Raw genomic sequence first — 17,415 nt, forward strand, 5'->3', positions numbered from 1 at the left:
CGATGTTATTTCTCAACCCCCAGAAATGCCAGCGAAACTTGCCTCGTTGAAAGGGGGAGTTATACTTGTATACAAAGGCGCAATCACAGTTTAATTTCTTTGAAGTTTTGGATAAGAAAATGCCAAGGTCATTAAATTATTCCGCGGGACTTTTTTTTTTTTTTTTTTTGACATCCGCGAATACATCCCAAACTATACGCATTAAATAAAGTTAGAAATGTCGAAACAGTTGAATAATGTTGCTCGGAATTACGTGTGTGGTGTCAATCATGGACGGTTTGTCTGTTTTGGACACGAAAAAAAAAAAAAAAATTCGAAAGAAAAAAAAAACCTTCACATCCTAAGATGGATTCAAATTCAGGTTTTTTTTTTTTTTTTTTTATCCGAAAGACATCATCGATTCCGGTACGAAGGCCATCTTTTGGAGAGTACAATATGGTGAATGATCTACTGGCCCATTTTCAATAATCATGGGTTTTCCTCTGCAAAAGAGTCAAACCAGCTGCTGAACACACTATTATATATAAGCTTATACAACTTCGCTTGATTACAATTTTTGACAGCAAAATATTCTATTCGGCAATTAGATACTTTGGTGTAATACTAACTGCGTTGCTTTCAGGTTTTTCAATATTTCTTAGAGGGAGCAGCTAGTAATTTTATTTTCCTTATTTGTATACACTTACATAACCACTTCTTATGTCCATTTATAAATCTGCGTACCCGAGGTAAGATGTAACAGATCCCCTTACTCATCCTTAAATGACTCAGATATGCATTCCTTTTCGATCCCACCAAATTCCAGAGAATTTCGTTGGTTCGTATTTGTTTAACATATACGAACATACTGCTCTATTTTTTAGCATATGCGTAATGCTTAACTTTTGTGAAATATGGTGCAAAAAGGCAAAATGCAGGTAATTAACGGTCTGCGTGAATCGGTTTGCGGTATATACGAAAAAAACAGAGCAGACTTTTTTTTAATAGAAAAAACACCTTTTGTAGGACTAATATGTACGGTGTCCGACGGAAAATCTGTAAAGTTCTTTGGATTTTTCATGCTACAAAACAAGCAAATTAGACAACAAGCATTATACAATGACCTCGTAGCTTTAGCTGCTTTGGTGATGATTCAATAAATGACACCAACAATTTCTCGAATGATATTAAAAAAAAACAAAAAACAAACAAACAAAAAAAAGACAGAAAAAAAATCCTCCGAATTAGCCTCTTATTCATCAACATTCCAACATTATCAGATCTTATATTTCTATCGTCTAAAGCACTTTGTACCTTATCAATCCACCTATATCTTGGTCTTCCTCTGGGTCGTTTTCCTGCCAACCTGGCAGAGAACACTTGTTTTGCTAATCTTTCCTCGCCCATTCTGTTTAAGTGACCATACCACCTGAGATTAGCTCTGCTAACGCATTCCTGGATGCTGACAATGTCAAGTTCTTTCCTAATATCCTCATTTTTAATATGATATTGCCATTGATGTCATCTGTTCACGCCTATTATCTTTCTCAGGACTCTCATATCTGTGGTCTCTAGTCTTTGGTCAAGTGTTTTACTTCTGACCCAGCTCTCAGATCCATAAGGCTTTAATACTGTCTTGAATACATCTAATTTAGTGTTTTCACTAATTTCTTTCTTATTCTATATAAATATCATCTCCTCCAGCTGCTTTTCCCCATTTCAAGTTTTCTTGGCTTTTTCTGCCTCGAGTATTGATTGTTCTCCTCTTTGCATTCCTCTTGAAAATTTTCTGCTACAGTTCTGTTATTGCTTAAGTTCATTTAACAGTCTTTCGAAGTAATTAGTCTAGATATCTAAGACATCCTTAATTTCAGTTTTCATGTCACCTTTATCATCTCTAATTCTTTTTACAGCACTCTTTCCTCCATTCCTAAGCTTCTTCAACACCCTCCAGAATATCTTGCCACTTCTTGATATTTATTTTCAATGTTCTTACCAAAATCTTCCCATGACTTTTGTTTAGCTAGTTTTACACGGTGTTTAGCTTTCTTACATTGCCTAATTTCTCTCTTATTTATATAAATTTATGCAACGTTCCCTGCCATACCAGCTTTACTAATTGTTGTGTTGTCTATTTCCATATTTAATTTACCATCTTCACTAAAAATCGTGCCTAAATAGGTGAAATGATTTACTTGTTCTATAAGTGCTCCATTCACAAAGCAGTTGATATTTCCAATGCTTGTGCAGATTTCATAGTTTTGGTCTTTTTATTGCTGATTTTTATACCAAATTTATTACAACAGTTATTCAATTTAGTCTTCAGGGAATTCTGAAGACTTGTACCACACGTGTTTAGGAATACATCATCCGCATAAAGCAAAGAGCTGACATTAACATCTCCAATTTTGATATCAGGTTTAATACCACATTCCTTCATAATGTGATCCATATAGATAATGAATAACAGAGGGGATAATGTGAGACATCCTTGTCTGACACCAGATTTAACATTAAACCATCTTCCTGTACTTCCTTCAATTCAAACTGCTGATTTGCAACTCAATTAAAGACAAAGTATTGCTTGATATAATGCCCCATTGACACCATATAACTGCAGCGTATTGAATAGCTTCTCTCTTGCCGCCTTGTCATTGAATACTACATTGCGCTACTTTATTTTGAACTTGGTGAGGCGATATCTGAACTCGTTTAGAGGCAATACAACCGGGAAATTACTGCCAGCATCCCTTAACAACACGACTTGACAGCATCTTGAAGTTACTCGGTAAACGTACGAAAGAGGCTGGAAAGCGAACAGAAAGTGACGGAAGTGTGTTATCGGCGGGAATTCCCTAGGAGTAGGATGATTACCAAAGAAGGATATACAAAACAACTTTTTATTTTTAAATACCTCTTGAGAAAGGTGAACAAGTCCGTTCATTTCGTTTCAACGTAAAAAATATAACCTTTTCAAGAGGAACAAAACTAAATGTTATCCGACAGATTCCCCAAAGAAGATAATTTAAGTACAGTTAGTTCCTTTAAGTGTCATGTAAAATAAAAATAAACACGCTTTGTTGGTATGAAGAAAAAGCAGACGACACCATTTCACGATAAATCATTTTGGTTGGTGGCAAGTGAAACAATAGAAGTGGAACAACAATGCAAAGTACTGTACTATCGTCTGCTGTTCTGCCTGCGTAATATGAAAGATGCTATTGTTGTGTGAGAACCAAAGTAAAATGGCCTTCCGAGGTCAGAGATCAAGAATGCTACGAACCTGTGACCATTTTTCAGTATATTATTCGAAATAATTAAAGGGGAAATGGTGGGAAAAATCCGGTACTTCAGACATGATTAACAAATGCGTATATTCAGCACGATCCTTGAGAAAAAAACTATAGTAGTACGAATACCATTTTAATACTAAAAACAGTCTGAAAATTCGATTATACATTTCTGGTGTTTTTTTTTTTTTTTTTTTTTTACAACAACAACAACAACAAAAAAAAATTAATAATAGTTTTTAAAATATAATTCAGACGTGAGTTCATGTAGTTTCTCAATTTCGCTGCTAGGTGGCGATAGCTTGTCGGTTAATAATAAATTGCAATCAACATTAGTAACAGCCATCATTTCACAATCGGCTTGCAAACAACTATGACGTATTTATTGGATAATAAAACATTGATAAATTCATTGATATAAAATCCACTTATATCAAAAACAAATACTTCATAGCAACCATTACTCATCATTAATTACAATTATCAAATGACTATCGATGACGTTTTTAATTGATATTTGTTGTTGGGGGCTTCGTGAAATGAATATGAGATTAAACAATGATTATTCAGTATTTATTTATTCCCCACAAAGACCTCAATAGTGAGTAAAAAAGCCAAATTATCCCGTTGCCATGGAAACTAGATAACTTAACTCTGCATATTATTAACTATTTTGCAATGACATCTATTTATTGCAATCTCCTGTTCGAATTCCAGGATGAGTTCCAAGGTTAGTTTGTCAATAAAGAATTCCTAAGAAACCCACTTTCTTCAAAGTAGTCTGAACTTAACGATGAATCCAGTCCTCTAATGAAATGAATATGAAATACTTAAATAAATAAAATAAAAAAAGTCTCAGCGCATCTAAGTATTTGTGACGTGTCAGTGACGTCACAGAGGCTTTCGGCATTGGCACAATTCATTCAAGTCTCTGAGGAATCTCTGCTTTATTCGGCGCTGAACTCATCACAAAGCTGAGATGATTTTTTTTTCTCTCTTTTTCTTTAAGTTCACGTTCCGCATTACGCCCACGTCTCCTTACCTTCGGCATACACACACACGTGCCATGCCGCTCCACCCTTCGCAGTGCAATGTAAGCCATCCCTTTTCCACAGCACTGCCCCCAAAATCGATCGAGAAGCAGTAGAAGCGACGCCATAGCGTCGTCTGCCTAACATGCATGCGCGCGCGTGTTACCGGATTTTTGTTATGAAACCGACATAGTTGACGTTTATTGCAGTTTTTTTTTTTTTTTTGTAGATTACAACTTAATTGTCATGCGCTAATCGTTTTATGATAAGTGATTTCGTTCAATGTCTTCAATCATTATTTTTCCCTATTATTGCAATCGACAAGTTTCCATCATCAACACAAGGTTGCGCTTATTACGCAACAGGCAGAAGATCTCGTTCTGCGTGACAGAAGCAAACGACACGCGAACAGCCAACAATAGACAGTCGGCGTTGGAGCTTTTACTGTTCGTTGCCAGTCTGCAGGTTAGGCTTAAATGCTGTAGTGAGCTCCGGTGTTACTTGGAAAACATCGTTGGCTGTATGGGAATAGCGAAGTGAAGCTCGGCGTTATACAAACGCTGGAATATTTGTGATATATTTATAGCCGTTTTTGCAATATATATTATATATTTTTGATGTGGTGCAAAAAGTCATGGGTTTAATAACAGAAGAGTTTTGCAGTACTGCATTCTGGGTAAGTACATATTTCGTCTTTAATTTATTCTTAGGAAAATGTCGCACACGAGCGTTAAATGGAAGTTAATTATAGCACGTGCACGCGCTATAATTAACAATGTTCAACAAGACGATTGTGACGTATACAACCCAAACGAACAACCACTTTTTACATTGTTTGAATTTTCACTTATTATAAATGACCCACATTTTTTTTTTTTTTTAGTAGCATTTTCGATTAGCCTTTCCTTATCTTCAGGAAATCGACTACGCATGAATCGGGGAGGGGAAAAAAATTCTAAAAGGAACTAACTTTCGTATTAGACATAAGATAAGACTCGATTTCAATTAGATTTTTTTGGGGGCTGGTTTCCTTGTACGGTAGGGTGGAATAAGGCATGAAAATCACGTGTTTACGTTCATCCGGACGCTGGTAAAGATCTGTTTGTTAATAAAGAGTTCGACTTCCTATAAGGAAGGAAAGCGTTTTATAATTTCTCCCACACTCCCCCATACGAATAGTTTTGGAATAATCCCACTGTTAGGGGGGGCGGGATAGTTGGTTATCGTATAATGTTTCTAGCAGTGTAGTGTTTGAATTATATGGGCATACATCTACCGACAACATTTACGTTGTCGATAGGTGGGATAATAAATTTTACTGTTGTCCTTATGAATAACAAAAGAAGACCTCGGATATTTAATTCTTGCGAACTTAAGGACCTTTTAAATTCGCTGAAAATATTATTGTAGACTAAACAGTAGAGCATCATCGGATGAAAAGACTGCGCCTGGATCAACCGATGGTTAAACAAAAAAAATTACCCGGCAGCTTAACACTGCCAAGACGGCATGAGTGTCATCCACCGGTGCATCAATTCAGTTCGCTGGACGTAATTTTTGTTCAGTATTGGAATTATTTCGATAACACACAACTTTTAATAATGTACGTTAATTTGTCAATCCACGAGTGAAAGATATTTTCGGCCGATAGCAGTCTAAATTGGTTCAGTGGCTCCTCTAGATCGACCGTGGTTTAACCTCAGCAGAGGGTCGTCCATACATCATTAAAAAAAAAACGTCGGAGTTGAGATAAACACCAGACTATTGAACGATTAGCTTGCGAATCCCTGGAATATCCCCACCTAAAACCTGTTTGTCGATTTTTTTTTTTCTTCTTAACTTTAAGCTCGTAATTCTCCAAATGAGAGAATCCGTGTCAGCAATGTGTGGGAGAAGAACTTCACGAAATATTTCGACAATAAATAATTATTACTCTAAAGATTTTAGCGTTGAAATTATTACGTCAATACTTCATGCGGTGACGTAATAGTTTCGTATAACCTTGCGCGAGGTTACACACAAAAAAACAAAAACCAGACTGAGTCGTTAGCAGTCTTCGATGGATGTTGGAAGTGTGGCCTAGAATAATAAGCTGAAATTACTTGGAAGATGAAGGTTGTCAATACAGTTCGTGGAGCTAATTAATTTAAAAAAAAAAAAAAAAATTCAGTGACCGGATTTAAAATGTACTAATTCTCCCTTTTCTGAGTATATATATTCACCCTTGTTTGTATTTGGCTGTTTCGCCTCTATTGGAGCTCGTCAGTGGAGTCGTTTATTTTATTGGGTGTATTCTAGCAGCATTTTTTTTTTTTTTTTACTAAACTTAGTATAGAAGAACAGATGATTGATAGGCATAAATACACTGGTCTCAAATTCTTTTTTTTTTTTTTTTTTTTTGACTACGGGATTTTCTATGGCACGTGAAGCAATAGATCACCCATGACAACATAATTTGTTGGCTTCTCAAACATTGGCAACTGATGCAAAAGAAAAATTGCCGAAGACAATGGCCTACTTTTTCCAATTCCCAGAACAACACTGGGGATTACGTGAAGGTGGATACAAAGTAATTGGCTGTGATCCGCGCGACTAATCAATGGTAAGCAGCCAAAAGAAGGTCGTAGTTGACCACGTGATGGGACTTTCAACAGAACTTGGAAACAAGGAACCTAGCGTCACTTTCCACGCAAGCTTTACAAGATTTATTTCTTTAGTTGTGATGCAAGACCCGTAAATGCTTTTCATATTTCAATAAACCGCTCGCGAATTAAGAGTTTTATATTGTTTAGAACTGTCGATTATTTAGCAATCAACAAAACACAAGTTCTCAATTTCAATCTCAAGAAACAATCAGCTCGTGTTTCGTGCAATTTTCAACAATGGAAATGGTTTCCATAGCGACAGTGTTTTAACCATATGCGTTTGCAAAGCAAACAATGATTGGTTATAGAAAGTAAAATATTCCGCACACTTTTAAACAATGTAAATTGCTACCATGGTAACAATGTCTATTTCAACTATGCGCGCGCTGAAAGCTAATATGATTGGCTGTAGAAAATCAAATAAAAATACTGCAAGAATTAAAAACGTGATATAAACTCAGTATCGTGTTGGCTAAATGCAAAACACTGTTCGCCTGAGTTTACACCCAAGGCCGACCATCCCCAAAACAATCATTTAAATCTTTTTTTTTTTTTTAAGAGGAACCTGAAGAGATAGTTAGGATGCTTCTAGACCGGTTCTCTCATTCAGGACAAACTTTTTCCTAGTAACTCTTTATCAGTTCCTTCTAACTTAATTCCGTAATTAATTTAACCTCGAACCCAGTTTCTTTTTTAGCATGCAACCGATAATTCTGAATAATTACCATCATCAAAGGTTATTGACCCTTTCAGAAAAAAGGGTTCAGTCACTTGAAAAAGAGGAGTGGGTCACCAGCGGAAAAGAATAGGCGACACCACCCATAAACAAGTGGCCAATGCTTGTCTGTCGGGGGTTGACGGTTATCCCGTTCGGCGTCTGCTGTTTTGACTGTTGCTCTACTAACACGTCACATCATAAGAAGACCGATGTAGGTGTATTCTAGCATCCAACTGCACTCAGAATTGTGCATTTGTATCGAATTGTGGTTAAAAAAAAAATGACTGAAACGATAATTTTAGATTTACAATTGTTTTGTCTTGGAAAATGCGATGCATAATGCGAATTATCACAAAATTCAAGGCAGTGATGTAATCTTTTATCTTTAAGGGCCATGCGTGTTTTTTTTTTTTTTTTTAAGAGATTTTATCATTGTTATTCTCTTAGCTGTTGAGTGCTTACTTCGATTTAGTTCTGCATTTATCGGGTGCTTTCTTGTATTCTACAATCAACGTTATCTACGCAACTCATATGTAATTTTTTTTTTTTTTGTAATCTAGCTTCGGTCAGTAAACTTAATTGAATTCAGTGCATCAAGAACAAATATTTTTTTTTTGCCCTTATTTCACTCGGATTTCTTCGCCAATCAGTAAATATTAATTTGGCAACTTGATTAGGCATTTCAGTACATAGTACTTCGATAAAAGTCTCGATTTATGATCATGTTCTTTCAAGGAAGTTATCTATCACAATATCTATTTAAATACGGCGTGCATGGCTCTTATTTGAGCCTTTGTAACTCAGTCGATATAGCGGAAGAAAGACCTGGATTCGAATCCCGTTTGAGACTTGAGGCTCTTTGAGGACTTTTCAAGTGAAGGTGAGTTAGCCAGTTTCGTACACTGGCACTTTGAACACAATATACGGACATAAAAATGTTCATAATATTAGAGGAATGTAAGTCGGATACATTAAGTTGCCAAAAACCCGGTAATCGGCGAACTCGATCTGTTTTGGCCTCTCTCTAATATTGGTTTTTATATTTTATTTTTTCTACCCACACTATTATATTAATCGTCTCGGTAGGCTAGGAGGCCGGATAATCCGTAAACTGCTGTAAACACGAAATTTCAAGCCACTTTAAGTCTCCAGTAAGCAGGATGGTGGCTTCACATTTTTGCAGATGAAATGCATCCCATCTGAAGATCTTCCTACACATCCGTGCTCCCAGTGGGGGAGATACCAACTGTCCATCCGGTCAACCGGACTGTAATATATACATCAGTTCTCTGATTTCCCTCAGCTATACAGTAGTTATTACTGTACTGGAAATATAAAGAATCAACAATATGAAATCGGGCTCATTGCTGTCAAACAATACGCTGTTATAACAATTGAGTTTTCCAATGCGTTATGTAATTGTTGTGTTAGATCTTACGCTTAGATAAGAACAAGGGGTGTCGTGGGAAATGTCTTGGTTCTAGGGAGAAAGAAAGCAGTAATCTGTTAACGGATAAAAAGCTCAAGAAATGTGAGCAAAAAATTAATGATTAATTGTTTTGGAGGTCGCATTTCGAAGTCAATAGCTAGCTATCAATGTTGATTATTTTTATCCCGTACATTACGGCGGTTAATTTCCTTTTGCACGCGTATCGATTTCCTTTTAGCTACTTCGCTAATGAGGACAGTTCCGGGAAATACGTTTTATGTGTGTGTGAGAGAATGATAATAGATATTACAGGCCACGGAAAAAAAAAAAGTAAATGGCAGTAACCCCGAGGAAAGAAAAGGTAAATTGTATTACTGGTTGACTGTAGGCCTTCTTTCATTGTTGAAATGCGGTTTGTGACGTAACAATACAGCAGCGCGTGATATGATCAACTTCTGTAATTTATTGTTAAAACGTTTAGTTTACCATAATAAAGGTGAATGAAGTTATTGATAAAATTAAATACAAACAGTTAAAATAGTTTAAATCCGTATGATTGGATCCAGTCAACTCGATGGTCGGCAATAAAATCGGTGACTCTGTACAGAAATAATCCAGCAACAAAGATATGACGTCACAATGATAACTGTGACGCATTTTTCATTATTCCAGAAAGATTGAATTATTAACAGTTAGGAAATACTTGAGCCTTTTGAAATGTTTGGTTTAGTTGTTGCGTGAAGGGTAGCCACATTAAGAATAATTTTAGTTTCACTGTAGCGTTTGCCTAAACGTAACAGAATTATTAATGAGCTATTTACATTAACGTAGAACTCGACTTGAATGCTGATGCTTTTATTTTTTTTAGTAAGTCGAGATACTTGGAGTGTCTAGTTGTGATGGTAATACTAATAATGCCTTGAGGATACATAGTTGGAACCAATCCCAGTTCTATTTTTGATTAAATTCTGTTGTTGCATTTGCGAAATGTTCAACGTAAGTAACAAAAAAAAAAAAAAAAGACTACGATTACCTTCGACTGTACGTGACGAAAAGCGGACTGTGTGCTTAATCAATTAGCATATCACGGAGAAATACCGTCTAGGCGTATTGCAGCTCATCTATAGTACCAATTTCTTACGGCAGTATAAATATTAGCGGAACGGATGCGAAGATCTTTATTCTGGTCTAATATTACAGGACGTAAAAAAAAAAAAATGTTGTTCTGATTTTTTGTGGCTATTTGAAAAATCCCCAACAATAATTGGACTTTTATTAGGCTTGATTCTTCTGCATTGGGTGGGGTCTGTTTCAAAAACAGCATTTTTATGACCCCCCCCGTCCTATCACTAGCACAATAACTGAATGTCCAATTTTTTTCTTCTGTGGTCACGAATGTTGCTAGGCAGCCATTTAACCTACTCGGTTTTCTGCAGGCTTACGAGGGTAGTCTGAAAAGTTCTCGGCCTCGACCATAGATGGCAAGATTTTTTTTTTTTTTTTCAAAGTTGGTACATCTGTCATAAGCATTCATGTAAAATTGCATGTCATTCCATCAAGTAGTTTGTTTTATACAACTGTCTGAAACAGATATGTTGCCTGTATCCCTTGAAATGGATAAAATTCTTTGTAAAAGAAGGTTTAACGCCAAAAGAAATTCATTCAAAGTTCATAAAAGTTTATGGGCACTCTTCTTCTTCGACAATTAAGAAATAGGCTGCCGAGTTTAAACGTGACCGTACCAGCCTTGAAGATGATCCACGTGAAGGACGTCCAAAAAGTGTAACAACAACACCAAATATCATTGATCAAGTGCATGATATAGTATTGGATGACAGGCGAGTGAAATTGCTGAGCCTATAGGCATTTCAAAAGAACGTGTCGAATATATTTTGCATGAAGAATTGCAAACGAAAAAGCTTTGCGCAAGAAGGGTGCCGCACTTGTTCACAGTAGATCAAAAACACACTCGCGTGAAAATCTCTGAACAGTGCTTGGAGCGTTTTTAACAAGAATAAAACTGATTTTGTGCGACGATTTATTACTACGGTTGAGCCTTGGATTCACCATTACACACGAGAATCCAAACAGCAGTTAAAACAGTGGACAGAAGCCGGTTGTTAAGCGCCAAAAAAGACAATGTCGGTTCCATCGACAGGAAAGGTCATTGCGTCGGTGTTTTAGGATGTTAAAGGCATTTTGTTTATCGATTATCTTGAAAAGGGTAAAAGTAGACGAAAAAATTCGTGAAAAAAGTTTGCAGAAGAAAAAAAATCATCTTTCATCAGGACAATGCACCTGTTTAGAAACGTGTTTTGGCAATGGGAAATTTAAGGGATCTGCACTATGAATTGTTGGAAAATCCACCCTATTCCCCTGATTTGGCTCCCTCTGACTTCTATTTCTTCCCAAAACTAAAAATTTTTCTCGCTGGTCAGCGTTTTTCTTCGAATCAAGAGGTGATTGCAGCTGTAGAGGGGGGGGGGGGGGTATTTTGCAGATCTTACTGAGAACCACTACAGGGACGGGATAATGGCACTGGAGTATCGCTAGAATAAATGTATTAGTCTTAAGGGAGATTATGTTGAAAAATAATTTAGAAATTATAAATTTCGTTTTTTCATTGATAGGCCGAGAACTTTTCAGACCACCCTCATCATTATTACGATGTTGTTTCGTTAGCCCACTCGCTTTCAATGTGAGACTACTTGTTAATTATTTTGCCATTAATCAAACCACACTTATAGTTCGTAGTTAGGTTGATAACGGTACTCGATATTCTATCGTCTTTTTGATCGCTGCGAATTTGAACCAATAAGAGTAGGAAGAAGTACTTGCAGTCAATTCACATGATTTTGATTCTTCGTCTGTCAAAAGATAGTTTGTTGGTTTTTGAAAGGTCTCTCTCTCATACACATTCTTATTCCTGATATTAACCAGAATGTCAATCAAAGCTATTTCTTTCCCAATTTGAATAAAAACTGCAGATTTTTATGACCAACATCCAGAACTGCCTGAGCATCTAACGAACTACTTTTATGATGTCAACTGCTGCTTAACTGAGCAAGTGCAAGTCCCAGATCCACGCAGTCACTCTTTCATTGACCTGTCACGCTGATCGAACAGCTCCACTTTATGGAGTTACTTCCCTCCGTAGGGCCCATACACTGTCTCTTCCCTGTGCCTTTTCTCTTTCTTTAAATCTATTATGGCACGAATTTTTGGAAAACTTGCTTACACCAAGCAGCAGTGATATGTTCGATCCGGCTTCGAACTTACTGTTGGATTATTAATTTATTTAGAAGGAACTTGAATAATTTTTCTCCTACCATCCTTGACCTACCACGTACTTATTCATGACAGGAGATATTACTGAAGATACTCCAGTCATAAATTCATCTCGTTTTATTTTAGCACTTTTATAAAGAATTCGTTGTACAATTTTTGTACATTCGGCACCTCCCGAGGAGTTAGCCATTTCGATTTTAAAAAAAAAAAATAATAAAAAATAAAAAAATATTAGTTTGCCTGTTAAAGCTATTGTTAGACGACTAGCGACCTTTACGATTAACTTTTCCAGGCTTAGGCTTTGGAAATTCAGTGCCAGTCTTAAAATAAACCACTTTTATCTCTCACCTTATCCTTTTGTTAAACTAATCAAATCTCGAATTATTTTCCATTTTCAATCATGCGTTAAATAAAGTTTTAACTCAACTAAATCGAGAAGGGAAAAAAAAAAAACGAATTATTGTTGATAAACGCAATTGACCATTTGGCGGAAAATATTCACTTAAGGCTACAATGTTGATATTGTCCGAAACTTCTCTTTTATAACCGCCTTTTTAAGTTTCCATCTCATTCTTTAAAGATCTTTTCAATCTTGGGCTCTTCCTTAAAAGCGAACGTCACTCGTAGGCAAACCGGGAGGTAAGAATGGTTGACGCTTTCTTTGCGGCACGGCAAACTGTCTTTAACCACACGTTTGTGAGCAACCGCATTAACCTCTGGTGTTCCATTTTTTTTTTTTCTCACCACACGGGGACCTAATTTCCGTACATGGATTTTGTTTAGTTTTGTATACATAAGAGAATATATATGCTAGCAAACTTAATTTCCGGTATCATTTATTTATTTAGAACACGCGCATCAATATGTGCTTCGTACTGCTGTTAGTGGTGGACTGGTCTAATTAATGTAACTTTTTTTGACGTAAGTCGATCCGAGTATTAATATGCCTTGGCACACAGTTTCTAACTCGCTGCAGAGAATTAGAGTAAAAGTGCGTATCGAAACCGCAGTTCAATGTATTAAATATAATCACGGGCTTCATCGTTAAGCACTTCCAGCGACTGTTTATTTCATCTCGAACATTTGATTTATTAGCTTTAAGGTAATAAATCAAAGATTGAAACCGGAGTACCCGGAGAAATATCTCACGTCCTTTGAACTTAAAGTAGCTTAGCACTAAGAGAGAAATGACTTTTTTTTTTAGGGGGGGGGGTTGAATTTGAATCTGGTACTTCCATTTGAACACACAAACACGTGCGTCCTCATACATCCCGTTGTAATAAAACAGTCGGTGAAGGTTATACGGAAATGTAATTATAATTCTGAAAGTTGTTCCGTAACCCCCCTACCCTTTCCAAGGGATACACTTTTACAATGGAGATATAATTTTCTATTTCCGTCACCAATGAATGATTTTCATTTTTTTTTTTTTTTTTTTTTTAAATTATAATAGTAATTTTGTTCCACCGAATCTGATACCCCTCCACTCATCAAAAACCTGAAGTTAAAGTATGGGATTCTTTGTCAAGCTTAAGCAAAGTTTCTTAACTGTCATCGTATAGACAGCAATTATCTCATGTCGATGTTGCCACACAAGAATCTTCAAGCGAAGGATTGTTTCGTCACAATTGTGAAAATTTAAATGCAACAATCACTCGTTTGCTAAACATCATTGTTAGATCTTTCAACAGTTTCTGGAAAGTAAAGCACACGTTTTTGGTAAACGGGCGGATATGTGTCCTCCGCAATGGTCCTTTTCCTATCCGGGGTCACATTTGAATTGTTTTAAGATACAAAATATGGAGAAATTCAGTACTGTGTCAATTGAACAAACACTTACATGAAATTTCGATCGTTACACCGTTTTAATCTTGAGAGACACTTGTGACATTATAATTAGGGATTATGCTTTAATATTTGCCAAATATTTCAGTCTGAAATATGAAATATCTAAGCATTAAAGAGAGGAAAAATTTCAGAGTGATGACTACATTATATGTATTAATTCACAATTTCATATAATAATCTTAATTTCTAAATAATATTACACTAATTAGGAATTAAAGGTCTCAATTAAAAAAATAGTGTGTTATCCGGATTAAACTTTTCCCATATTTTTGACAAGGATATACAATCATTTCGATTTAAGTTAGGGCGTTGAAGTAAGGCCTCGGCACTCTCTTTGAATAGGCGTTCGAATTTATAGCGACATTTGTATAGAAGGCCAGTCTTGGACCAGAGAATGTTTTGACTTGTCTCTATCCCGTGCTGCGCCAATCCAGACTTATCGAATTTGTTGTGCTGAATGTATGATTGGTGTTCTTGTATTCTTTTTTCTATAGAGCGTCCTATTTGTCCAAAGTACGACAGATTGCAGTTACAAGGAACTTGACACACACCAGGCAGAGACATAGTTGAGGTTTATCTTTAGAAGAGGGGAAATAGGTAGATATTTTGTTAATAGGGATATAAGTGGCTGTTAAATCGTATTTCTTCAGAATTCTTGAAATTGGTTCTGAAATCCCGGAAATAGATGGAATTGGAACTCGACGTGTTGATTCTTTGTTGTTCTAGATTGGATTGTAGCAATCGAACAGATGTTGTGTAGTTTTTTCGGAGAAGCCATTTAATTTCATGTGATGTTGGATAGTTGAAAGTTCTTTCTGTAATTCATGGGGAGTTGAGCAATTAGTTCCAGCTAATCGGATTAAACATTTTATGAGTCCTGCCAGAATCAATTCCTTACGTCATCGTATTAGGTTTACTATGGAGATTGAAAAAGACAAGTTATCCTTTTTAGACATCCTCCTCATCCGCTCACCTTCAGACAACAATAGCTTACAGAAAACCCACTTTTACTGGACGCTACATTCTCAAACAATCTGCCTATCATTCTTATCAAAAAACAGGAATCATAAAATGTTTAATTGACGAGCTGGAACTAATTGCTCAACTCCCCATGAATTACAGAAAGAACTTTCAACTATCCAACATCACAAGAAATTAAATGGCTTCTCCGAAAAAACTACACAACATCTGTTCGCTTGCTACAATCCAATCTAGAACAACAAAGAATCAATACGTCGAGTTCCAATTCCATCTATTTCCGGGATTTCAGAACCAATTTCAAGAATTCTGAAGAATATGATTTAACAGCCACTTATCTACCTATTTCCCCTCTTCTAAAGATAAACCTAAACTATGTCTCTGCCTGGTGTGTATCAAGTTCCTTGTAACTGCAATCTGTCGTACTTTGGACAAAAAGGACGCTCTATAGAAAAAAGAATACAAGAACATCAATCATACATTCAGCACAACAAATCCGATAAGTCTGGATTGGCGCAGCACGGGATAGAGACAAGTCAAAACATTCTCTGGTCCAAGACTGGCCTTCTATACAAATGTCGCTATAAATTCGAACGCCTATTCAAAGAGAGTGCCGAGGCCTTACTTCAACGCCCTAACTTAAATCGAAATGATTGTATATCCTTGTCAAAAATATGGGAAAAGTTTAATCCGGGTAACACACTATTTTTTTAATTGAGACCTTTAATTCTTACATTAGCCTAATGTTATATTTAATTGAATTTATAAATTAAGATTGTTATATGAAATTGTGAATTAATACCTATAATTTATTCATTACTCCGATGAAATTTACCTCTCTTTGATGGTTAGCAATGTAACATCACGCGACTCGTTCTACTTTTGAATGATCAATTGTTTGTATTCCACTTTGTAAAAACTGTTCCTATCAAGCCACTAAGGATAGTCTGTTAGTTTCAGACTGAAATATTTGGCAAACATTAAAATATTCTTGTGTTAACGTGTCTATAATTCCTAACACCGTTTTAAATTGTATTAGGATTAGTTCTGGTCAGCATTGATCCCAATGTCTCGGAAGGTCGTCTGAATATATTAACTAACCGGCCTCCGGCGTTCCTACCTGAATGTTGGTTCTCTCCGCTTGGTAATACGACACTGACACCCAATACTCTCAGGTGACATCTTTGCTTTTTTTTTTCTTCAACTAATGAAACAGCCTAAATATTCTTTGAAAGGAATCTGTTTCCGTAATGTGACATCTTGCAGCTTCAATTTGAAAACTTGTTCTATTTTACGAATTGGTTTTTCAGATTACGACAAAGCAATTCAGACTGTTATAGTACGTGTGTTAATAGCGCGTGGTATTCGCCTGCTTTGTGAGATGAAAAAACCTTTGTTTCCGTATGGGATATAGTAACTGACCTTCAACTGAAAATTCCTTAAATATTCCTCTTCTACAACGGGAATCGAACCGGGGTCTTTCTCACTACTAAATGCATTCGTTTTTTTTTTTTTTTTGTTTGTTTTGTTTTAAAGAATAACCAGACTTTATATTCTCTGATAATTAGTATGTGACATAAAATATTCCTTCCGTGTGTGAGGGGGGGGGGGGGCGTAACTGACAAACAACACGTAGTATGCGGAGTATTGACTGATTTTACGATGGATGCATTGTCATCTATCGTAAAATCTTAGTCTTAAAAGATTATTTTAATCAGCAATTATACTTTTTTCGAAATGCACTATTTACTTGAGACGAGGCCAGTTTTATGTGGAGTCAGTCTGCGTGATTCTACTTAACCCACTATTTTATGCAATCAGACATGAACATTGTATTCTGGAATGACACAAATTTTTTCTGGGATAGTTCAAACGAACTAAAGTCTAAAATTAAAATAAATGACAAATTCTAGCGCGGAGTCGCATATTTTAATGTAAACGTTTAAAATAATACCAAAATTGCCTTGAAATCTACGGAACATCCAAAGGGGAAAATTGAAAACGGCCTTTTTAAATTTTCCTAATAGCGATTTTACATGTGTAAACACATGTAAAATCGCTATTAGGTGACACCGCAAGTGATACGCATTAGTATCATAATAACAAAACAGAAAGAAAAAAAAATCGGACTTTATTCACCGATAGGATTATATTTCAAACCCAAGAGTTGACACCTGAATGACTTATCCCATATTCCTGTGCTGTTCTC

The 17,415-nt window shown here is 36.1% G+C and overlaps 1 protein-coding gene across 1 annotated transcript in view; it reads left to right on the forward strand.

The window, feature by feature from the left end:
• Positions 1-4,541: 4,541 nt before the first annotated feature.
• The window catches only part of LOC150105575 (ATP-binding cassette sub-family C member 1-like), a 47,212-nt gene continuing 34,338 nt past the window's right edge, over positions 4,542-17,415 (forward strand). The window contains exon 1 of the mRNA XM_090394260.1: positions 4,542-4,976. Within this exon, the coding sequence (XP_090250386.1) occupies positions 4,935-4,976 (42 nt within the window). The 5' untranslated portion in view covers positions 4,542-4,934. The remainder of the gene's footprint in view (positions 4,977-17,415) is intronic.

The sequence above is a fragment of the Typopeltis vanoorti genome, chromosome 6 (assembly GCF_054136105.1).
Source record: "Typopeltis vanoorti isolate ZY-2024b chromosome 6, IOZ_Tvanoo_1.0, whole genome shotgun sequence".
Lineage (NCBI taxonomy): Eukaryota > Metazoa > Arthropoda > Arachnida > Uropygi > Thelyphonidae > Typopeltis > Typopeltis vanoorti.